Source organism: Schistocerca americana, chromosome 6, assembly GCF_021461395.2.
Source record: "Schistocerca americana isolate TAMUIC-IGC-003095 chromosome 6, iqSchAmer2.1, whole genome shotgun sequence".
NCBI lineage: Eukaryota > Metazoa > Arthropoda > Insecta > Orthoptera > Acrididae > Schistocerca > Schistocerca americana.
In genome coordinates, this window is record NC_060124.1 from 151,404,690 (window position 1) to 151,430,303 (window position 25,614).

Genomic DNA, 25,614 nt, shown 5'->3' on the forward strand with positions numbered 1-25,614 from the left:
GTAAGATCAACAAGTGGCATCCTTGTAGTGATTTTTGCCAGCATTACACCACAACGATACCTGACAGCTACCACATGCCACATATCTAAAACTGTTCTGCATTTTTGTGGCAAAATGGGTTTCTCCATGTCTGACTTCAACAGTGCTTTCTATCATATATCAATTGCACCAAAAGGCATATACAAAATTGCTATTGCTCTTTGCACAACAACTGGACCCCAAAATTTCTGAACATGCCATTTAGACTATGCAATGCAGCTCAAACTCTCCTGATCTTCAAGACAACATGGTTTGGTTATTAATCTGTCAAAAGGGGCAATGGAAGTACAAATTTTAAGGTACCTTGTCAATGCACAACGGATTTTGCAACTTCAAGACTGAGTGGAAACCATTTCTAAATTTCTGCACCTCACAAGAATATGTGAATTCCATTGTTGCTTGCACTTGATTTTTTATCAACCTTTTGTGAACAATCATGCATTGTTGCAAGCACTTCGCAACAAATTCTTGAAAGATATGTCTAAACCTAGAACACATGACACCGATGACCAATGAAAAGAAAGCATCCTATAAAAATTGAATAAATATCTGAAGATATGCTTTACGTTTGAATTTCTCTTTGCTGCACATATAGATTCAAAATCTCCACCTGCTTGTATGCGAGCGTGAACATATGTAATTTCATACATTTATGATACCTCTCTCTTACAGCAACAGTGATTGCTTAGTATGTAAATATCACAAACTCTAAAATACAGACAGGATTTACTGAAAAAAAGTGTGTCAAAATTGATAGTACAATTACAACGACATGTACAACATAACTGACAATCTCTACCTTTACGTATGTTATGTACTTTCCCAGAATCTTACCAACAAATCGAAGTAATCTGTACACCTTCTCCTCTACTATTGATTTAACGATTTTACCCAATTTGACATTGCTTCATATTATTACCGCTAAATAAGGCCTACTTTGTATCAGGGCTTAGTGAATTGTTTGCTTTCAGGAGTTTTAACTGTTTAATGAGGAGTCTTACTTCAGTGTCTTTAGTAAAAAATTATAACCTCACAAGCAGAAAAGTTCGCATACGCCCATGAGTCCTAAGTGGACTATACCTCAGTCTAACTGTTTTGGCACCACGCTTAGAGCTAGACATTTCATCCTTATCACAGATTATAAGCCACTTGGAAAAGGAATAATCACACCAGAGGTGGCAACTGGACTTCACTTCACAGTTTACTACAGGTATCTGACATACCGATGCTGGTGGTGAGCAGAATGGACCAGACGATGCCTCATCTTGCACTGATGCTGCTTTGTAGGATCTTTGACTTTGCAGCGCTTGGCAATGCTCAAGAAGGAGCCAATGATCTGAAGATGTCCCTTGAAGCACTGTCAGACTTACAGCTCTGACATATTGAAATATTGCACTCAACTTTAATGGCAAACTGCAATGTATCGATGTAACAAGCCCTACCATTTGTCACTACAGATTTCAGCCAACAAGCAACTTATAGCAGTCGGACGGATACCAGTTATACCATTTCTCTTGTTAGCCTGTGGACCATCCAATGAATGTGGCAAGAGCAACAATGGTAGCCACAATCTGGTTTTGTGAGTGGATTGTCTACTTTGGCATATCCCTACATGTCACAACTGACCAGTGCAAACAGTTCAAGTTGCACCTCTTTAAAGTACTTTCAACATTACTCAGTATGAACCAAATGAAATGGGGCCTCTCCCCAAGTCACAGTCACACTAGTCGATGATGGTCATCTGATGCAATGCAAAATTGTGATTCATTGCTGAACGCAATGCAACCCACTGAACAGCAGTTCATTTTTACTGGTCATGGTACCACTCCAAAGACAGCCACTGGTGTTGTTGTGTTAATGGAAGCCTACGAATGGGGCAGTAATTCCTTAGTCCAGCTGCTGCTGGTCTCCAACCAATGGCACAGGATGACACAGAATGTTGTACAAGTCGATTACTTGTTCTTGGATGGCAAGCGTAGATGGGAAGGGGTTATGATGTGCTTGGTGTACAATACAGTAAGCCTCCCTTGTGGTGCTCAGACGTAGTCATCCAGAACCTTGACAACAAGTATGCCTGCCAGCACATTTCCATGCAATCCAATATTGGGCCATGAGGTATGGAGGCCATTCTACATGTCACACAGAATTATATCTCTAATTATTTACATGCCCGCCGATTGTGTGTGTGTGTGTGTGTGTGTGTGTGTGTGTGTGTGTGTGTGCGTGAGCGCGTGCAAGTTATACTGATGTCTGCTATGTCTTCTGTGTGTTTCAATTTTTTTTGTCAGCTTGTAGTATATATGTTGCCCTCTGACCTGACTGCAAATGGTCTTCTAGCTAAACACTGTTATCTTCATATCAGTTGCAATAACCGTCTTTCTACTGAATTATTTATAATGGAAAGGGTAAACATTACTATTGACTTCATAGATGGTTGCATTTAGTGCTTAACTGCTTTTTCTATTTTACAAAGGACATTCCATCACCATATCCCAGTTGAGTTATTCATTGGTGTAATGTTTTGTCTATTGCATCTGCTACTTATGTATAGCCTTGGGTATTGTTTTCTCTCTCTTAACTGATTGACTTAATTGAGCTGCTATTATTATATTATTTCCTTTTATGACTTAATTGGACCACTTCATCTTCTTTGATAAGTGCATGTTTTGTTCCTTCCAAATTGCTCAATATATTTTCAATTGTTTTGATATTTTACATCTGTCCTAATCTGTAAATACCCTTTTCACTGTGTGTCATTTGTCTACTTGAGATTTTCTGTTTTGTTTTGTAGATAATATGGTTTCTACTTCTTATTTACTACACCAGATCATCTTAGCATACTGAATGCCAGCCCTGCCCCCCCCCCTCCCCCCGCTCACTCCCAACCTCCCTCCCTCCCCTTTCCCCCAACCCCAAAATGGCTATGCATCCTAAAAAACTACCCTATCTCTCCCCAATAGCTTTGATATTCCCAATGATTATGTCTGTCTCCTAAGCATAAACAGAAAAAAAAGTTTAGCCTCTTTACATGTGCAAAAGGTTTTTGATTTGATTCCTAGCTGGTTGTAAGATTTCTTTGGTACTCTTATGTTCCTTTCACTTCCGGCAATGCTATACATGTTTATGTGAAAAAATGCCGTACTTCAATGGTGTCAGAAGCCATTATAAAACTGCTGATACCTAACTCCCTCCTTCGACTACTGGTTGAGTGAATCTATCATTATGCTGGAGAAGAACATAACGCAAACCAGGAAATGTGAAACATAGCAAAGCATCCTATGAACACTTATTTATTTCTAATGTTTCCAAATAACACACTACTTAAATACAATATGAATAATTCAGAAATAATGAAAATTACCTTACCAGATTTCAACCCAGGAAGACTAGAGAACATGAACCAACGCTTGCAGGACTCATATTTTGATTTCTCAGGTGGATTTTTAATTAGATCTTTTGCTTTATTGATTGCAGCCAACTGTAAATGATTAAACAACTATGAAATCATTTTTGCAGATTATCAAGATAATGTAGTTTGAATGGATGATGTACACTCCTCAAAAGCATACTTGGTTGGAATGATACATATAGAAACAACGCCTGAGCGAATGTTATAATATCAACTACTACTTGTTTAAGCTGTATGTAAAAATAGATTGGTATGATTTTTCTAAGCATGCCCAGGCACAGATGTCCACCCATCAGGAACCATTCAGTAATATTCTACATCCACATCCATTGCAAACCACTGAAAAACATTGCAAAGGATAAGTCCCAAAGCACCATTCATTAGGGTTCTTTGCATTTCAGTTATACATTCAGTGCAGGAAGAGCGGCTGCTTGAATTCCTCTGTGTGCGCAATGATTAGTCTAATCTTATTTTTGCAGTACCTACAGGAACTATACATAAGGGGAAAGACTATGTTCTTAGGTTCCACACTTAGGCTTCATGCAGGTTTTGAAACTTTGTATGTTGCAGTCCTCTCCAGCGAGTTAAATCCACAAGTATAAGAGTATATCTGCCGAAACGCTATTACGGTAAACACTATCTAAATATTGTGTGGTATACAATGAAGTGGGTAGCTGTCAGACTACAACCAAAGATCGAGAGTTAATTACATGATGAATACAAAAACTTTTTGCCACTTTCACTACTTTTACCACAGGCAATATTCTGGTTATGTGAAAACATTGTTGTGCAGCTGATTCAAATCTACACTTGGCCATAAGTCAGTTTATAGGTCAGTGGAAGCCAAGGACATATCACCTCCAATAAGACCTAGTAAAGCAATTTGGTGTACACAAGAGCCATTTTGCTTCAGGTAAATTAAAACCAAGAATACAAGGGAACAAATATTGCATTATAAAGACATGTCATATCATGTTTCTAATTTTATGGTGTGGTTACATATGTGAAGGTGATTAATGAAAAATGGAACATGGGGAAAACGTCATGGAGATTAAAACTGTGTGCCAGACTCAGACTTATAACACCACCTGGTGTGCTCTATTAAATGATGATGTTGCCTATCTCTATTCCAAGGAAATAATGACATATTTTGTATTGCTGGTAATGTGAGGAACCACACAATGAGGGTTCAATTAAGAACACTTGTTAGTGAATAACACATTGCATGGCTTGCAACCAGAATTATTACTCATTTACAACACTTCAGTTACACTCAGCTTTACCAGTTTACCACATGCCACCACACAGTATTAACCATTTTACAATGAAACCTGAAGACTGTCAGAATGTGCATGGATAATTGTACCAGAAACGATAAACTCTACCGCACATCCACCTAATACCTGCTCACACATGCAGCTAGTAGTGAACTCAACTGCCAGACTGCACCACCACGCAACAACTACTACTACTTCAGAATACATTGTCGGTGAGCAAAAGCCAGACTCAGTTGTGTAACATAATGCACAGTCTGCAAAGAAGCAAATCAATAAGTTTATGACTGAGTGTCACAAAGAATAACCAACAGGCCAATGTGGGATAATATACAACCCTCACAGACTTAAACCCAGCTCCTCAACTTCCATGGGCAATGCTCTTACCAATTAACTTGTCTAGGGATACCTCAAACTTTGCATCGTAGTTCCATACTTTCTTAACGTCATTAGTGCTCTGCATACAATATAACAAAAAAAGGATCAAGATTCTATAGTTTGTATCCAACATCAGAGTAAACTACAGTTGATGAACAGACAAAAAGAATTAATAATTAATGACAAGAACCTGCTTTTAGTGCACTAAACTATTCAGAAATTTTTACTAGACTATATCAAAAACAAACTAATGAAAAAAACAATACTGGCACTGATGCTGAGTGACAGACTCATGATATAAAATGGTTTCCTTTCAACTAACTGGCAGATCACACTGATATTTTGTTTGGGTCACCCAATGATGGAAGTTGTGCAATAGACTCTGAAAATAATTTTCCCACTCTTTCTGGCATTAATCCATTTTGGAAAATCCACAGGTGTTAACTGTTCAATCCTCAGGGATGTAGTAGTTATTCTTATAACTAGAAGCCCTTCTTGATTCGATGCTTCCAGTTTAATCTAGGGATTTCAACTGTTCATTAGTTTTAAATAGACTTTTACTTAAATAACAGTGGGAAACACCTACAATCAGATTCAGTTTGCATGCTGAATAAGAGGACCCCTTGTAAATCTGTTACAGGGATTCATTATGAGTTTGTTTCACTTTCCCCTTTCACATGCTCTGCCCATATGTTAGGCTATTCAAGTAGGGCAATATGATTTCTACAAAAATAAGAAACACTGCAGCATGAGGGGACAATAACAACTGTAGTAAACACACACATATTACAGTGCGCTAACAGAACACAAACAGTAGGGCAAAAATGAAGGTGTATTCTTTATTCAAATGACAGCTGTTCTGCTATGGGATACAATATCATCATCTTAACTTTATTGCCTAATAGTTCAATGCCTGTTATTGTATGTCATGAACTCTCACTGTTGCTGTGGTTAATCAAATGCAGATCTTACAGTAAGAACAACTGTTTTATTATGATGAAATTTACATCAATGTTAGCTAGTGAAATAGGACAGTTTCATACAATTTAATGAGCATCAACCACATTTGAACTGTATATTATATTAGGTGCAACAAATGAAAGGAAAGGAAAGAAGGAAGTGTTTGATATACCAATGACCTTTAGAGGTGGTTGGGTGCAACAGTTCAATCCAATTTTTGGTTGTGCCAAACATAATTCTTTGTCTGCCCACACACAGTGACAGAAACAATAGAGCAAATCATATGTGCATATATAAGAAGATAAAAGAAGAGACTTGTCAAAAGTAGCATTTTGTATAATGAACAAAGTATAGTGATGGGTCAATCTTAAGGGACAAAACAGATAACTCAAAATTCTTACCACTATCAGCTGTTGTTTTATTAAGGGAAGGACATGAAGAATGTGGTAACCAAAAACTTATGTTAATTTGTTAGATGTAAAATTCTGTATCAATAACTTTGAATGTAAAAACTACAGAGCTTGTTTAAACAGTTACAAAATTTGTTTCAGGTCACCCCTCCCTCTATGTGCAACAGAAAATTCTCTTTCACAACTTATGCATTTCACATTGAACTGTTATTGACATGTTGGCTGAGTTCCCATCTTTCTAAATACCCTGTAATTACATAGCTATTTAACTCATTCAGGAGTTGAATTAGGCATTAACACTGAAGTAATAATAGTGCTGGCAGGTCGATAGAAACACAGACAGACATACATACACACAAAATTCAAGCTTTCGCAACAAACTGTTGCCTCATCAGGAAAGAGGGAAGGAGAGGGAAAGACAAAAGGATGTGGGTTTTAAGGAAGAGGGTAAGGAGTCATTCCAGTCCCGGGAGCGGAAATAAGTCTTTCCGCTCCCGGGATTGGAATGACTCCTTACCCTCTTCCTTAAAACCCACATCCTTTTGTCTTTCCCTCTCCTTCCCTCTTTCCTGATGAGGCAACAGTTTGTTGCGAAAGCTTGAATTTTGTGTGTATGTATGTGTCTGTTTGTGTTTCTATCGACCTGCCAGCACTTTCGTATGGTAAGTCACATCATCTTTGTTTTTAAATATATTTTTCCCGCGTGGAATGTTTCCCTCTATTATACTGAAGTAATAATAGTATTGACACAATAAATAACCATATTCGAATGACAACTGTTAACAACTGACGTCTATTTGCTGCACGTAATTGCCATAGGTTAGGAGCAGCAGTACTGGCTTGCTTAAATAATGCATCTTTCACTGTTCTCACAACTTTACAAGCTTCAAAGTATTCTTCAGTAATACATAGACTGTATTATTTGAGTTACTCTGACAAGCAACTTAGGCTGAAGTTTAAATAATGTTTATTTAAACTTAAATGAATTGTCCAATAACAAATAAGTACTCTCATGTACCACACTCTGATCCCGACAAATGTGTTTTAAGACAAATTCATACTTCAGTGTATTTATCAGCAACACTCAGGCCTAACTGGGGTGTAGTTTTGACAATACACTTATATGAATACGACAAATTGGCAAAAAAAAAAAAAAAAAAAAAAAAAAAGTTAAATACAAGATTCTAGCAACCCATATAAGATAATTTTTGCAATCCTTAAACATGGAAAATCCTTTACAATATGAAACAACTGGCAACTTTACTACCCTTGCCTACCTGTACATGTTATCAGAATGTCTTTTTGGCCAGTTAATGGTTTTTCCACCAGATACAGGGAGATCTAATTTTGCATTAACAAAATGCTACTCTAACAGAACGCTGATTTTTAAGAGTGCATTTCATTGAAGAAATCTTGAGTAATCAAAATGACAGTTTCAACTGAAGCAAGGTTTCATCATGTGGCAAACTTGTCAAAACCTTTCTTCAAGTACACACTGTCACTTAGATAAACCAAGAAGATATCATTAGGATGGAGCTCCTCCCTATTTTCTTCAGAACATTTAAGAACATCTGAATGCCATTACATCAGTGTTTTCATAATAGTGACATACTGATTCTGCTCAGGTCTTCATTATCATCTGATTAAATATCAATTTCCCCCTCTCTCTCTCTCTCTCTCTCTCTCTCTCTCTCTCTCTCTCTCTCACACACACACACACACACACACACACACACACTCACAAGCCAAGAATGTTGTTTTGGTTTCGTTTTGCTTAAGGGTGCAAAAAACAACTGGGGTCACACGCACCCAAGTCAAAACTATAAAACACGAAGACAGAGAGGAGTTAAGGAATGACTTTATGTCAGTCCCAATTGACGTAAGAGAAGACAGCTAAAAACAGGCACGTGGAAAAACGGCTAAAAAAGACATCATACAGAAATGGAGGTCCAAAACTAAAAATTAAATGGCCTTCACCATATTGCATGGCGGATAAAAAGTAAAATGGGGTCGACAGCCCAAGCGTCATTTGCTACAACGGCCGATAACTTAGACGGCAAACCCGAGCAGGAACATAAACATTTAAAAAATGTGCATTCCATCAGAAAGTGGTGGGCAGTTAAAACTTGGGCGCAATGTGTAAAAAGTGGTGGAATAGTGCCACTTATCAAATGATGATGGCTAAAAAGGCAGTGCCCAATACGCAATCTTGTTAAAATGACCTCCTCCCGGTGGGAGGGCCAAGAGGAGGTTGTCGAAGCCTTTGGGAGAGGCTTAATAATCCTGAGCTTATTCCCATGAAGGGAGGCTCAATGGCGATGCCAAAAGGGACACCATTCCTGAAAGACGGCAACACAGAGATCATTGGAGGGAATATAGGAACTTGTGGGCTGAGGTACAAGGACTGCAGCCTTGTCAGCAGCATCCTTTCCTGGCAGACCGACATGACAACCCACAGAAACATCATACTAGCTCCACCAAGAGTCAGTCTTGCGGACCAACTGCATCAAGGGATGGGCAGTGTACAGCGCACACAGACTTTGAAGGGCCCTGAGTGAGTCTGAGCAGGGGGTACCATTGGAAAGTCTGTGTTGCCGGATGTACTCTGTGGCCTGAGCCAGGCGAAGAGCTTGGCTGTAAATACCTAGCAGTGTGCCAGAATATGATATCGAAAAACACAGGTGCCAATGACGAAGGCACACCCGATCCCACAGGCAGTTCGAGAGCCATCAGTGCATTCAAAGGTACTAACGCGAAGTTGCATGCAAAGGTCGTGAAACTGAAGGTGATAGACCAAGGCTGGGGTAATGTCCTTAGAAGCGAATGAAGGCCAAGGTTAACATGGGCCGCTTCACGAAGTCAAGGTGGTGAAGGGTTCACATGCCCCGGGATAGGTGCAGATGGTGTGAATTTAAGGCGCTGTAGCAAGTGCCGAAAGCAGACTCCAGGAGGTAACAGAGAAGGGGGATGTGCCCCATACTGGCAATCAAAGGAATCATCAAAGAAGGAGGCATAGGATGGGTGGCCATGCATGGCAGACAAACGGTATGCATACCTGCTCAGGATAAAGTCACGGTGGTAGGACAGTGGTAGTTCAGCAGGTTCAGTACACTTACTCTCAACTGGGCTAGTGTAAAAGGTACCTGTGGCGAAATGGATGCCACAATGGTGGATAGTGTTGAGACGGTGTGAGACGGATGGACGTGCAGATGCATAAACAAAGCACCCATAGTAGAGTTTCAAACGGACAAGGGACCGGTACAAGTGGAGGAGGGTAATTCGATCAGCACCCCAGGAAGAGTACCACTGAGGACACGGACATTGAGGAAAGGCATACAGCGGGCTGCCAGGCAAGACACATGTGAGAACCAGGAATGATCCCTATTGAGCATGAGCCCCGTTGTTTCTGTTTATATGCAGTGAAAGTAATGAAAAAACTGAAGAAAAAAAAACGTGTTTGTATACGAACTCAGCCCCATGGCCTTTGGATTACCATTCTGCACTCTTCCTGATGTGACAACCGTTGCCTGGAAACTAGGCTAACATAAATGGCTCATGCCTGCTCTCACTTCTGTCATGTTCATTTCTGGTGAAACCCTGCATATACAATAAAGTTGGACAAAATCAGAAATGAATAGGTGCAGTTCCCTGGTCAACCACATGTGTAATTCCTCCTTAAGCATCAGTCAGTTTCCTGAATTATTAAATACTTCATAGTGAAGCTGCTTTATAAAAAGGAGAAAGGTATAATGTAGACAATTTTAGACCTATTGCTATGCCATCAGTGTTTACTAAAGTTATTGATAAGGCTATCTATATACGGGTAACTAAACATCTCAGTTCACATAATTTGCTGTCAAACATACAGTTTGATTTTACAAGTGGCTTAGCAACTGGAAAGTGCTATAATCTCTCTTCTCTGTGGGGCAATGGACAGATTAAACAAAGAGTTGTGACCACTGGGTGTCTTCTTTCATTTAACAAATGTGGTTTAATAAATGTTGATCACACAATATTGCTGCAGAAGTTGGACCGTTATGGAATAAGAGGAGACAATATTGCTGCAGAAGTTGGACCGTTATGGAATAAGAGGAGTAGCTCACAATTGGTCCTTCTCATGCTTTAAGAATAGACAGGAAAAGGTCATTCTCCACAATAATGAAAAAGGTTATGAGCTGATGTCTGATTGGACCATGATTAAGTGGGGTGCTGCACAGGGGTCAGTGTAGAGACCACTGCTGTTTCTTAAGGGTATATAAATAAAATGGTTTCTAATATTTCTGTTTGCTGGTGGCACTAGCTTGATAGTGGAGGATGTTGATTGCAACGAAGACAATGTATCAAATAGTGTGGTGCAAGATAGAAGTTCATGGCCTGTAGGAAATAAATTGATGCTACATCACAGTAAAACTCTGTTTTTACAGTCTTAAACAAACAATTCAACAAAAACAGACATTTTGATTGCCCAGAATGAGCATCAGATCTGAAAAGTCATAATTCCTAGGTATTCAGATAGAGTGTAAGTTGTAATTGAAATCACATGTTCATGTTCAAAAACTTAAATGATGCTATATTCACCATTAGTACAATATCTGCAATAAGTGATAGTCTAACACAAAAATTGGTCTACTTTACTTACCTTCATTCACTTATAACATAAGGCATTATATTCTTGGGTACCTGTTCCCCACTCATCAAGTGTATTTTTGGCTCAAAAATGGGCAGTTCAAGCAATCTGTTCATGAACTTCTTGTCAGATGTCTGGGAATTCTGACACTGCCTTGTCAATACATTTTTTCTTTAACATTGTTTGTTGTTAACAATATGAGTTTGTTCCCGAAAACTAGCAATTTCCACTCAGTTAACACTTGGCACAAATTTAATTTGTATTTGGATTGCACCTCCTTGAATCTTGTGCAGAGAGGTATGCAGTATTCAGCTGCATCCGTTTTCAATAAGCTATCACAAGAATTTAAAAAAATCAGCAATAATCCTTGCACTTTTAAGTCTAAACTGCAGAATTTCCTCATGGGTCACTACTCCTGTTTTGTTGAGGAGCTACTGGAAAAAAATAATCTTCATTCTTGTGATATATTGTTGATTTATCTAATATATACACAAGCAGTTAGTCATCAGCATTAGATTTGTGTAAATTTTATTTTAGTTATTATTAACTTTTCTGATGTTAATTTAATGTACTGACTCAATTCCATAATCACAGAGATCCGCTCCTCAGTTTAGTCCTACAGAACTAGATGTAGAAAACGAAACAAGAATTAACCACCATGATGGAGCAGATCCTGAACAGTAGTTGATCTTTAGTAACGCAGCAGGCTACAGATCTTGGACCATACCTGGGAGGAAGAGGTATATGTTCCTCATGAGGAGGCTTAGCACTCCCAGCATTCCTTCTTATGACATTTTTTAGGTAGTGAGCCTTTGGACTGAGCCACTTACAAAGATGAGGGTTGTCTATGATAGACACTGCTTGAGATATTGCAGTGACCTTCGACAGTTCTGAACAGCTGTTGCAGTGTCTTTGGTCCACTATGGTACCCATCATTAGTGTAGAGAGCCCATAGAAAGAGGGTACCAGTTCCAGTAGTAGTGCAGGTGATTGCAACGAAGATGTCTCTAACAACCTTGCCATTAGAGTCTGCTGCAGCGAGTGGCAGAAGTATATAACTGCCAGTTGGCCCTCGAGAGAGACCAACATGACAACTAGTCTATCAAGTCGCATCAAAAGTGACAGGATCGCTGGAAAGCTAAAGATGATAACTGGTCAGAAGGTCCCAAGCAGATGACATAGTACTCCCCCACAGGGGTGGTGTGTACTGAATTTTCCAAGTAGGTGAATGGGACGGAATGAGTTGTAAGTTCAAGGTAGGCACCTCAAGTTATGTAAGTTCCTTGCCTGAGGGTAAATAACTGTTGTATGTGGTAATCACTTGGAGCATTCACACTCATTCTGCTATTGTTACCAATGTGGTACCCAACAGAATCCACCCACTGAAGGCTTCTAAGTGAACCAACATACAGACCCATCCAGATGCTCTTTTGGGACTGGTACAGTTCCAGCAGAACCCAATGTAATCCCAAAAAGTTTGAGAATGTTATTCAGTGAAATACATGTCTTGGAGAGCAATGAAGATTGTTGAACAGGAGGACATCATTTGTTGCATTTCTGGCAGGCGACAGTAATATCAATTGCACCATTAAATTATCACTTTAAGGGCCTCCTGGTTAGGCAAGCAGTGCCCAAGAGTATAGGTCACATCTTAGGATCACTGTCCGTCACCACCAGGAGTAGAACAACATGTGGGGGGATCTGGCATCCCTGGTGTCACAAGAGTAGTCATATCCTGACATTCTGTCTCATTCTTCTTATCTAATTTAGAGGGTTGGGACTAGTCTATGGCTCCTTCTGCCACTGGTTGGTGTAGGGCCAATGTTCTGTAGATTTCCAGGGAGAGATTTCCAAAAAGGGAGTCCTGGCATTGATACATGTTGGAGGAGGGCACTGGTTCCCCTCTTGGGGTTGAGAAATCAAGGTCCTCGAAGATGGAGCTGCACAAACGACGCGAGGGAGGGAGATGATTGACTCCGCAAATGACCCAGAATGGTGCTTGCTCACATGAGTGTCTCCAGAAATTGGGGTTGTTCGTAACACAGGAAGACACATTCCCAAACCGCTGGCAGTTAAATCTGAGACAGAAATACGGAAGTGTGGGTGACAATCTGAGCAGTTCTCTTAGGTTGTTCGCAGGTGATGCTGTAATTTACCGTCTAGTAAGGTCATCCGAAGACCAGTATCAGTTGCAAAGCGATTTAGAAAAGATTGCTGTATGGTGTGGCAGGTGGCAGTTGACGTTAAATAACGAAAAGTGTGAGGTGATCCACATGAGTTCCAAAAGAAATCCGTTGGAATTCGATTACTCAACAAATAGTACAATTCTCAAGGCTGTCAATTCAACTAAGTACCTGGGTGTTAAAATTATGAACAACTTCAGTTGGAAAGACCACATAGATAATATTGTGGGGAAGGCAAGCCAAAGGTTGCATTTCATTGGCAGGACACTTAGAAGATGAAACAAGTCCACTAAAGAGACAGCTTACACTACACTCGTTCATCCTCTGTTAGAATATTGCTGCGCGGTGTGGGATACTTACCAGGTGGGATTGATGGAGGACATCGAAAGGGTGCAAAAAAGGGCAGCTCGTTTTGTATTATCACGTAATAGGGGAGAGAGTGTGGCAGATATGATATGCGAGTTGGGATGGAAGTCATTAAAGCAAAGACGTTTTTTGTCGCGGCGAGATCTATTTACGAAATTTCAGTCACCAACTTTCTCTTCCGAATGTGAAAATATTTTGTTGAGCCCAACCTACATAGGTAGGAATGATCACCAAAATAAAATAACAAAAATCAGAGCTCGAACAGAAAGGTTTAGGTGTTCGTTTTTCCCGCGCGCTGTTCGGGAGTGGAATGGTAGAGAGATAGTATGATTGTGGTTCGATGAACCCTCTGCCAAGCACTTAAATGTGAATTGCAGAGTAGTCATGTAGATGTAGATGTAGATGAAGCGTCCAGTTCCACCCGTCTGCTTTGACCTATGACATCACAAATATGGCGGAAACGACCATCCACTACGACTCCAATATGGCGCCTATGACGTCATTATGTAAACATGACAACAAACTCCAAAATACATTGAAAAACCAACACACACACCTTCCACAAAAAACCTAATCAAACTAATGGGACAAGCGTGGGAAATAGGGGGTTTTTGGCTGGGACAAACTAAATACAAACACACCCCACTACACCAAACAAAAAACACTAAAATAACAAGACCCCACAACCTTCCCAAATTCCACTACACACAAAATCCACTGGAATCAATCACTTCCCTTGACCTATATAGGTCAACAGTAACTACCAATACCACACTATAAATCTCAAAACTTTCACCACACTCAATCCTATTAATAAAAAAAAAGACACACTAGAGAATCAAAATTGCAATCGAACACTTCCCTTGACCTGTTATCCTTAAGACATCTCCACATATAGCCATCCCTGGTCAGAGATGCCGGAACATTAGTAAACATCATTTCTTCACGACACACTGAACACTTCACGACTTCAGACAACAGGCCAAACAGCTGAAAAATTTTTATTAGAGACAACGCACTGTCCCCCATCATCGCCGACAACCAAAACCTGTTGACCTTGTCAGTCATATCCATATCTACCAAAGACATAAACAAAGCAATTTACCAAAATTCACACACAATGAACAGATATAAAACAACAATAACATCGACATAACAAAACCAAAATCGTTAACTCGTTGAAAAATATTCCGCTGAAAGCACAGTCACCACCAATACCACACATGTGCAAAGCTACCACGCAAGTGAACCCCATACACCACATAACACGCTACCCATAAACACACCACCAGAGAGAACCACCGACCGCAACAATACGCCACCTATAAACACGTCACACATGCAAACTAAACAAAAAACATCACCTAACATACAACACACAAACACACCACCAAAGAGCACCACTGATCACATCAAAACAACACCTACAAACCTGTCACTCTCACAAACTAAACTCTGCGCCGTCATGATGTCACACACCACAACAGCCTTACATCATGGGTCAAAGCCGACAGGTGAGATCAGACTCTTCCGTCGACACAAAGAGACAATGATTTCTTCATTCTCATGAAGTGAATCCTCCTAAAAAGCAAGGATGAGTGATTCGGTGCCAGGTGAGTCTCGATGTACACAAAGCAGGAATTAGACCTCTTGCTTCTCCCAATTTTTGCACATTGATCATCCATATGCAGTCCCGGTGAAAAACCATGTACCATGTTCAGGCTCTTATGAGAGGTTACAGTGACACGTATGTCACCTAGATTCTTACAAGAATGTAACACTTAGGACTAGGTAGGAGTTGCTGTCTTAATTAAGATAGAACAACTTCACAGATTACCAGGAGAAGAGATTTTCCCAAATACATTTTCATTATTTTCTATATATAATACGGGCTTAGCAGTTAGAAATGACCCTCCGTTGGTTGAGGTGCAAACTGGGAGTAAGTTCCAGGAGTTTCCTTGACTTTGTTTTCCTCTTATGGCATGACCCAAGGCAGGAATGTTGTTGTGGTCACAACATAATGCATTATAACAATCAGGTCTGTCCAAAAGGACTACAACAACCTCACAGATTAGATTGGATTAGATTTACTTTCATTCCAATTGATCCGTAGTGAGGATGTCCTCCAGGATGTGGAACATGTCAGCACCAGCCGATAGCTTTACTCTTTTCCCTGCACTAAATATCTGCCATATGGCACCTACTCCATTTGAAGGCTGTCCCTACAAGTACCCCCCAGTAGGAACAATGGCCACTTGGATTTATAGCAACTGCCCAAATGGAGAGGCACCCAATTCTCAAGCATATGTGGAGAAGTAGCAGCTCGGGCATCAATCGTGTGTTCTCTGCATAACCAAGTTAACCAATAGAAGTGTTGTAAAGTAAAGTGGAAAGAGCGATATCTATGACAGATGTCAAAAGGGACTCTGTCCATCAGACCAAACCTGAAAGCAGTGACAGTCTGAGAGGAAGGTTGCATCTCATGAAAAGAAGTAGTACTACAATTGCTATGGGTTCCATATTCTCTAGCATGTATCCACAAAAGAGTTGCGAATCTCCTGAAGGGTGCATCATGAAAGCTGATAAAAATATGATGACACAGACAACTGTTATATACTGTTTCATATGAAACTGTTAAGATTATGCAAAAAACAGATCAACAAATATGAAATCAGTGTCAAAGGAGATAGTAATCAATGTGAAGGTTTAATCCTTACAACACTTCCTGTATCAGCTCTGTGTTGAACATCAGCATGATAATATGTTGTGAAGGAAATATACCGAAATATGTTTATATAAGACATTCAGGCATTTTATTCAACATGTAAATGTCACTACAGATATTCGGATTTAGATGATGACATGTTCGATATGCCTACCATCATTGGTGGTGATGTGGTGCAGACAAATAGCATAATTCTGCATGACCAGTTGAAGTTTTGGAACATCTGTGACCTCCTGAATGGCTGCTTCCAGCTCGGGAATGGTTTTAGGGTTACTGTTTAAGGAAACATTCCACGTGGGGGGAAAAAAAATATCTAAAAACAAAGATGATGTGACTTACCAAACGAAAGCGCTGGCATGTCGATAGACACACAAACAAACATACACACAAAATTCTAGCTTTCGCAACCAACGGTTGCCTCGTCAGGAAAGAGGGAAGGAGAGGGAAAGATGAAAGGATTTGGGTTTTAAGGGAGAGGGTAAGAAGTCATTCCAATCCCGGGAGCGGAAAGACTTACCTTAGGGGGAAAAAAGGACGGGTATACACTCGCACACACACACACACATATCCATCCCCACATATACAGACACAAGCAGACATATACAGAAGCAAAGAGTTTGGGCAGAGATGTCAGTCGAGGCGGAAGTGCAGAGGCAAAGATGTTGTTGAATGCCAGGTGAGGTATCAGTGGCGGCAACTTGAAATTAGCGGAGATTGAGGCCTGGTGGATAACGGGAAGAGAGGATATATTGAAGAGCAAGTTCCCATCTCCGGAGTTCGGATAGGTTGGTGTTAGTGGGAAGTATCCAGATAACCCGGACGGTGTAACACTGTGCCAAGATGTGCTGGCCGTGCACCAAGGCATGTTTAGCCACAGGGTGATCCTCATTACCAACAAACACTGTCTGCCTGTGTCCATTCATGCAAATGGACAGTTTGATGCTGGTCATTCCCACATAGAATGCGTCACAGTGTAGGCAGGTCAGTTGGTAGATCACGTGGGTGCTCTCACACGTGGCTCTGCCTTTGATCGTGTACACCTTCCGGGTTACAGGACTGGAGTAGGTGGTGGGAGAGTGCATGGGACAGGTTTTACACCGGGGGCATGCACCCTCCCACCACCACCTACTCCCGTCCTGTAACCTGGAAGGTGTACACGATCAAAGGCAGAGCCACGTGTGAAAGCACCCACGTGATCTACCAACTGACCTGCCTACACTGTGACACATTCTATGTGGAAATGACCAGCATCAAACTGTCCATTCGCATGAATGGACACAGGCAGACAGTGTTTGTTGGTAATGAGGATCACCCTGTGGCTAAACATGCCTTGGTGCACGGCCAGCACATCTTGGCACAGTGTTACACCATCCGGGTTATCTGGATACTTCCCACTAACACCAACCTATCCGAACTCCGGAGATGGGAACTTGCTCTTCAATATATCCTCTCTTCCCGTTATCCACCAGGCCTCAATCTCCACTAATTTCAAGTTGCCGCCACTCATACCTCACCTGTCATTCAACAAGATCTTTGCCTCTGCACTTCCGCCTTGACTGACATCTCTGCCCAAACTCTTTGCCTCTGTATATGTGTGGATGGATATATGTGTGTGTGTGTGTGTGTGTGTGTGTGCTAGTGTATACCCGTCCTTTTTTCCCCCTAAGGTAAGTCTTTCCACTCCCGGGATTTTTATATATATATATATATATATATATATATATATATATATATATATATATATATATATATACATACACACACACACACACACACACACACACACACACACTCTTTGGGGACCACATCCTGGCTCTGGAGTACCCAAAGGCCACTGGCATGGGCCTCATATATATATATCCCCACAAAAAGGAGTCGCATTTGTTCAGATCCAGAGAATATGATGACCAGTTGAGGCCCATGCCAGTGGCCTTTGGGTACTCCAGAGCCAGGATGTGGTCCCCAAAGTAGTAGTCCAGGACTTCAAACTCTCTCCTTCTTCAGTAGGGTCAAGCTCTGTTTTGCATTAACCACATCTGTCAAAATCAGGGCCATTTTTGATAATGGGATGAAATCATTTTCCATAACATGCATGTACTGTTCAGTAATCACCATGCCATCGAGAAATGTAGCGCCAATTAAGACATGACTGGACATTGCACACCACACAGTCACCCACTGGGGGTGAAAAGACTTCTCAATCACGAAATGCAGATTCTCTGTCCCCCAGACGCGTGAATTTTGCTTATTCACGAGCCTATCCAAATGAAAGTGGGCTTCATCACTAAACCAAACATTACAATCCCCATCATGCTCCACAGCCAACCGTGCAGTTAAAACGTCCTAATGCAGACCGTTCAGAAGTTATGACAATTTTATTTCATATAGTTCAATAATTGTCACCCTGTATGTAAAATTAAAGCATTTATTACTCCATTCAAAATCGCATGAAACAGATTTTGATAATCAAGAAATGCCCGGCATGATGAATTTACAGGAATGTTACAAAATCATCATAGGAACAGAATATCTGTATATCCCACTTTATTCCTGATGAAGTCCATTTGACCCATTCTACCACTACCAAATGACTTTGAGAAACTGATAGCATTTCATACAAAAGTGTGTCTGAGCTAGAAGTGCAATTAGACATGCAACCATCTAGCCCAAGCTTTTATAGAAGCATACGTTTTCCCGGTGAATAAAGTTTTACAAATCCCTGACGCATCAATGAGCATAACAGACATTACTGGCTATAAGAAAAACTACACTAGTTTCTCTACTTCAACATCAAAGGAAGGATCAACTTCTGGTGTGGTAATATTAGCATAAATGTCATTACCCATAATCTTATTGACAATAATCTGACCAGGTGAATGTACTTCTTTCTTTCACAGCATCTAAAAAGTTAACTACAAACCAGTCTTCAGACCGAAGATAAAAACAACAATGACAGTATACAAATAAAATTTGTGCAGCAGGCATTGAAATTCAACTTTTTTTTCCCAAACAACTATGACTGTGATTTCCAATGCCAAAAAGATTCTCAGCATAATTAATAAAGCACCTTCCACGGAACATAATGTGATCAGTCAATATGATAGGGAACATGCCAGTTAGTTTAAAAATGTGATGCATTTCAAAACTGAAACGCTGGCAATTGCTGCGCATGTACATGATCACGTCTTATGATAAACTTCAGCTACTTTTAATTTGTTTCATTTTTATTTTGCGCATATGAGATTCATATTATATTACGAACACATTCTGTATTTTTTCTATGGAGTAGGAATGGTCAAGAAGATTCGATTTCAGTTTGTGTTTGACGTTATTTTATGGTATTGCAGTTTTTTTAACTGTAACAATGTATATAACAAACTTCATGAGTAGGTAAACTTACTCTGAGTCTATTGTCGTTACGCTATTTTGTTTAAACAATAATTTACAAAAAGTTCCAGAGTGGATAAAACGTATTATTCTTACATGCTTGCGTGCAACGGTTACTTTCTTCCTCACTATCTAAATTCTGAATAAAAAACGTAACTTCCATCCTCTATGGTACATTAACGGCCATAGTTTATCTGTTTTACTACGTCAATATAAGACACGCCTGGGTAAACATGAAACTGCATGTGCAGCCTTGTTGGCAGCCGCTGTCCCAGTGGAGCGCTAATCGTCAATGTTAATCCTATTATACAGCTATACAAAATTTCAAGACTTACCAATTCGTTGCTAGTGAATTTATAGTGTTTTCTATTACGATGTTTCAACCGAATTGTTTTGCAACGTTTAACCTTGTTTTTACGATCCCTGGCCATTTCTCCTATCGTCAATTATCTCATGCTTTCATGAAGCATAACAGATTTCCCAGATCACAACAAAGCCAAACATTTCAGTCCATTAGAGGTGGCAAAAAATAACGTAACTGATAGAAATAACCGGTTACTGAGAAGTAACGGTTACTGCGATAACCGTTCCTCTGATTCTGGCAGTTATTTCAATAACTGTTTAGTGTCAACAGTGCCTCGCGCCATCTGTTGACCGAAGATCGTACTGCGCATTTGGAAGGCGTTCTATAGACCATGGGAATAACTGTGAGACTGCGCGCCATCTGTTGATAAGAACTGTGTACTATTTCGTGGGCCTTCGTTACTTTTAGCATAAACAATTAAATAAAGTTAATGTCCGAGCCGTGGCTGATAGGAGCTGCAGTACAGGCATTAACAAGTACGGTCGTTCCCTTAAGCCACCGCCTTACGTGTTAATTTAGCTTGGACGGGTAGTACAAGGAAGGTTACTAAGGAATTCGAGCGACTATGGAAATAACTGTCAGAGCCGGTATTCTCCTCTGGCAGTTATCGTTATTGGCTCGTAGTTCTAGTTCTCTGGTAGTTATCGGGCTACCACCACAGATAACCTGGAAGCTGGTAACGGAATAACTGTGTGTCTAGACGTTCCTGACTCGGTGACTCCAGTTAAAGGTCGTAGTTCCAGGTGATATTTCCAGAGAGGATAGTAACTGGAACGAACAAATATTTTCGTACTGCTACGGAAATAGCCGCTGGCCATCGCGAATGACAAATAACATGTCAGAAAGTATAACATAATACAGTGGAATATAATAATTATTATCCTCATCATTTGTCAGGAGATTGTCAAAATACGTGAATATATCACAGTAACTGCTAATCTTTACAGAATTGGTACACTGACAGAATAAAACATAGTTACGTACTTTTAATAAATTTATCGTACACAGAATACCCGATCTTGACTGTTGTAACCAAGTGCTGTCAAAACTGAAATATAGCAGAATTTTTACCTAAGCTGGTCTATCAGTCTCTGTTACGATATTCATCTACAGAGTAGAAGGAGGGGTCACTGGAAGCGTCTGATTCCACCCGTCTGCTTCGACGTAAAGGTGTTGTGGTGTGTGAATGTCATTACGGCACGGTGTTTATGAGTTGGTTTTTGTGTGTGTGTGTGTGTGTGGGGGGGGGGGGGGGGGGGGGCTGTCGATCAAGGTTGCAGTGCCGGAATTTGCTGGTGGTAATTAATTTTTTTTTTTTTTTCCTAGCTGTGATGTTTTGTGTATTTATGAAGTATTGAATGTGATTTAATTTATGTAGGGGTGATTGATTTGTGGACTTTTGGGATTGTGGTTTTATTTTTCGCAGTTGTAGGTGTTGGTTTTTTGGCATCAGTAGCTGTGGTGGACCTATATAGTTAACCGGATAATGACCGATTCCCATTTTCATAATTGTGTGTGTTGATGTTTTAGTATCGTCATCTGAGGTTAACCTATGTAGGTCAAGGGAAATGTCTGATTCCAATTTTCGTACTTTTAGTTGTGGGTATTGGTGTTTTGGTATGGTCACCTATAGTTGACCTATATTGTTCAAGGGAAGTGTCCGATTCCTGCAGATTTTTGTTGGTGTAGCAGAATGCTGTATTTTTTTTCTTTTTTGTTCTTCATTTTGTGTTTTGGGATCATGGTGTGTTTTTTTTACTAGCTTGTCCTCACCCTAAAACCCCCGACTTCCCGCAGTTGTCCCATTGGTTTGATTGTATTTTTGGTGGGAAATGTTATTGTATTATTTATATGTATCTTCGTGTTTGTTGCCATGTGTATGTAGTGACGTCATAGACACACTTAAAATAGACATTTCTGGCATATTGATGATGGGTGGAATCAGACACTTATGTATCAAATAGTCATTCAAACACACTGTAAACCGTGCCTTATCTGAAACCAAGTTTTTAATGGTTGCTGACTTGCTGGCAGCTTATTGAAAATGCACGTTCCTGAATATTGGACCCCTTTTGGACCAAAGTAAGTAATTTTAGGTCTTTATGTAGATTGCTGTTCCCATTTCTAGTACTGATATTATGTATCAAGCTATTGGTTGGAAATACTTGTAACAAATTTCATTAAGGAATAAATATACTAGGAAGCAGTGGTTAGAATACAAAGTTCCTTGAACAGGTTCCTACATGATGTTCTTGAATTGATACCACAAACGATTTTTATTACACGCTTTTACATGCGAAAAACTTTTGCTACGTTTGATGAGTTACCACAGAATATGTTCCCTTATGAAATAATAGAATGAAAAAATGTGGTATGCCCTTCCCAACTGAATTTATTATCGAGTTGTAGTCCCAGAAATGTAACACTGTCAACCTTTTCGATCTGCATGTCTTCATATGTTATAAACATGCTGTCGCTGGAGAAATCGAGCAGTTTGCAAATCTGACATAAAACTTGGATTAGCGTACTCACACTTTCCCCAATAGGACTAGCTTTTACAGCACAGGAGTAAACGAATCTGTCACATTACGTATATTTTTTGTTGTATTACAAGGCTGTACACTTTATTCTATTATGTGAGCAGCACAAGAAATTAAGCTTCGAATTTAACCTACAGTACTCAGTTTACATATTACTTCATACTTAGAAACGCACGCTGTTAACATTTTACATAAACAGTGCTTTGGCGAAGTTCCGCGTACTTTCTGTCGCAGCTGCGAAGATAATATTTCTAATAGCGACCGATAACCTACAAACATATAATCTGAAACACTAATAATCGTTCTAACATCAACTAAAATGTACCCGGAGTTAATAAGCTGAGGTTATGACACGATTCATACGACATTCCTGCTATTTCACACTACTCGCAGTTATACTGACTGATAACTAAACTGATGGATTCCAACTATGTCGTTATTTAACTGTCGGAGTTATCGGTATTCGCTAGCGAAAAATAACTTGGCAGTTATTAATAACCGTTAACGATAACGGTTATCAAAGAATAACTGGAACTGTGATAACGGTTACTCCAGAATAACCGTTTGGCCCACCTCTACAGTCCATAAACAAATGCAGCTGCCAGCTGTCATCTTCTGTCAGGTCTGCCACAATACTGTCACACAGATCAACAACTCCCGATATGAAAGTGTACAGTGATGCAGTTTTCATAAAGAGGAACCAATAAACTGAACTCATTTTATTATAGGGAAACCATTGTTTTCCATTTTCGCATAAATACTTTAAAGCTTAATTATCACCGAAGTGAGCATAAAATACATTTTCGTGTTGCGACTAACAGTTTAAACAAGTAAAATTACTGTCTCCTGACCATAAATTTTGATGATATAGCGAATAACGTACTACTTGATTTAAAGCAGGAAATAATACTTACACACAAATTTTTATTTACGTAAAGTTGCTTTCATAAACACTATGGAAACAACTGAGACACGAGAGACATCTCTGACGCACGTTGCGTCCATAGACAGCAGTAGGTCATGAAATCTGGTAGCATATTGTATTTGGTTTGACATTTGTAATTGGTGTAAGGTGAAATGCCTCCGAAGAAGGGAAAAGCATCCAAGAAGAATGATTTTGATGCTGACTCCGAGGAAAATGTCAAAGGAAAAAGTGTCAGTGGTGATTCTAAGACTGCGGCACAGAACTCTAAGAAGAAACAGAAGAACAGAGCGAAACAGGACGACTGGAGTGATGAAGAGGAAAAGTCTGACAAGCTGAAGTCTCAGGTAGTGTCTGACGAAGAAATAATCCCTACCAAGCCACAAAAATCGACCAAGAAAAAGCAGAAAGGGAAAAACAAGAAAGATGATTGGAGTGACAGTGAAGATGAGAAGACTGACAAAATAAAACCAGATGCAGTGAGTGATTCTAACACTGTAACCTCAAAGCCAGCGAAGAACCTGAAGAAGAAAGTGAAGAGTAAAAGTAAAAAAGATGATTGGAGTGATGACGATGATGATCAGGGAAATAAATTTAGCCTCGAAGCGTTAGCAAATGAAGATGAAGCCGAACCCAGGCCTGGAAAGAAAGACAAAAAGAAGAAAAGCAAGAAAAGGGATAGCAGTGAAGATGAAGCAGATGGTGAGAACGAAAACGACGGTGATCTTGACACAGAGAGGACATCTAAGCCTGCAAAAGCCACTGCTAAAAAGAAACAGAAAGGAAAGGCGAAGAAAGATGACTGGAGCGAAGAAGATGACAAAGTGGATGTTTTGAACACCGTGTTAAGTGACGATTCCAGTGAAGAAAGATTTTTAGCCAAGCCTGTTAAGAAAGATAAGAAACAGAAATCCAAAAAAAAGGTTAGTGAAGAATCTGAAGAGGGGTCTGATATTGAGGTAGAAGAGAAGGTTCAGAAACCAGTAAAAGGTGGTGTAGAGCCGGTACTTAATAGCAAAGGAAGTACTGGACTAAAGAAAGAACTCAATACTAAGACCTCTAAGAAGAAAGGTAGGGATGTAAGTGATGACAGTGATAGTAGTATAACTGAGAAAGTGTCAGAAATGAGTGTAAGCAAAGAGTTGAAAGAGAAAGAGGAACAAAAGACAGATAGTGTAAAGAAAGAAATTAATATTGAGGATGCATGTGAAACTTTGACAGAGGAAGTTGGGAAAATGACTTTGGGAAAAGCTGGTGATAAAGATAAAAGTGAATCCGCAGAAATTGCTGCAACGAAGGGAAGACATACAAAATCAAAAAAGGATGAACAAGTTGTTAGTATTGATGTGGAAGTAGATGATGATAAAATTGAGGTTGGAGAAAAGTATAGGAAGAAAACTAGCAAGGAACAAAAAACTGTAGACAAAGAAGATGCAGATGATGATGCGAAGGAACCAGCAGGTACAGTGACATGGATTAGAAATGTTCTAACATTGCTGCAAAGCTTTTGTCTTATAAGTTGCTGAAAGTTGTGATGACAAACTATTGTCACAAATAAGCTCGATACAGGCAAAGAGTGCAGTGTTTTCAGAAGTGCTGCATTGTGATAGAAATTTCATCTTCAACACTGAAATCTTCTGGTAGTAGGCCCAATTGGGGTCAGTGGAAGTGTTTGATTCCACCCGTTTGCTTTTACCCGTGGTAATGGTGTCGTGGTGTGTGATGTCATTACACTGCGGAGTTTACTTTGAGTTGGTTGCGTTTGTGGATGTTGCCTTGTTGTATTTGATGGTGCCCTCTGGTGTGTGTGTTTTTACAGTTTCTTTAGGTGTTATCAGTTTGCTGTTGGTTTTCAGTGAGATGATAATTTATTGTGTGGCTTTTCTTGTTAGGTATGGATATAATGATCAAGTACAATAGTGCTGTGTTGCGGTTGCAGATGGGGGAGGCCCCATTTCGTCCCTGATTAAATTATTAGATTCCTCCTGGTATTTGAACTGATTGCTGAAATTGTGAACTGCAGTATCAAC

The 25,614-nt window shown here is 39.9% G+C and overlaps 2 protein-coding genes across 2 annotated transcripts in view; one reads left to right on the top strand and one right to left on the bottom strand.

Annotated features, from left to right (window-relative positions):
* The window catches only part of LOC124619582, a 36,465-nt gene extending 13,093 nt beyond the window's left edge, over positions 1-23,372 (bottom strand). Inside the window, exons 1-3 of the mRNA XM_047146080.1 lie at positions 23,249-23,372; positions 20,094-20,272; positions 3,406-3,517 (exon numbers count right to left, since the gene is read on the bottom strand). Coding sequence (XP_047002036.1) covers positions 3,406-3,517; positions 20,094-20,189 — 208 coding nt within the window. The 5' untranslated portion in view covers positions 20,190-20,272; positions 23,249-23,372. The remainder of the gene's footprint in view (positions 1-3,405; positions 3,518-20,093; positions 20,273-23,248) is intronic.
* Positions 23,373-23,644: 272 nt separating this feature from the next.
* LOC124619463 (ATP-binding cassette sub-family F member 1) overlaps positions 23,645-25,614 on the top strand; it is an 85,306-nt gene continuing 83,336 nt past the window's right edge. The window contains exon 1 of the mRNA XM_047145862.1: positions 23,645-25,045. Coding sequence (XP_047001818.1) covers positions 23,740-25,045 — 1,306 coding nt within the window. The 5' untranslated portion in view covers positions 23,645-23,739. The remainder of the gene's footprint in view (positions 25,046-25,614) is intronic.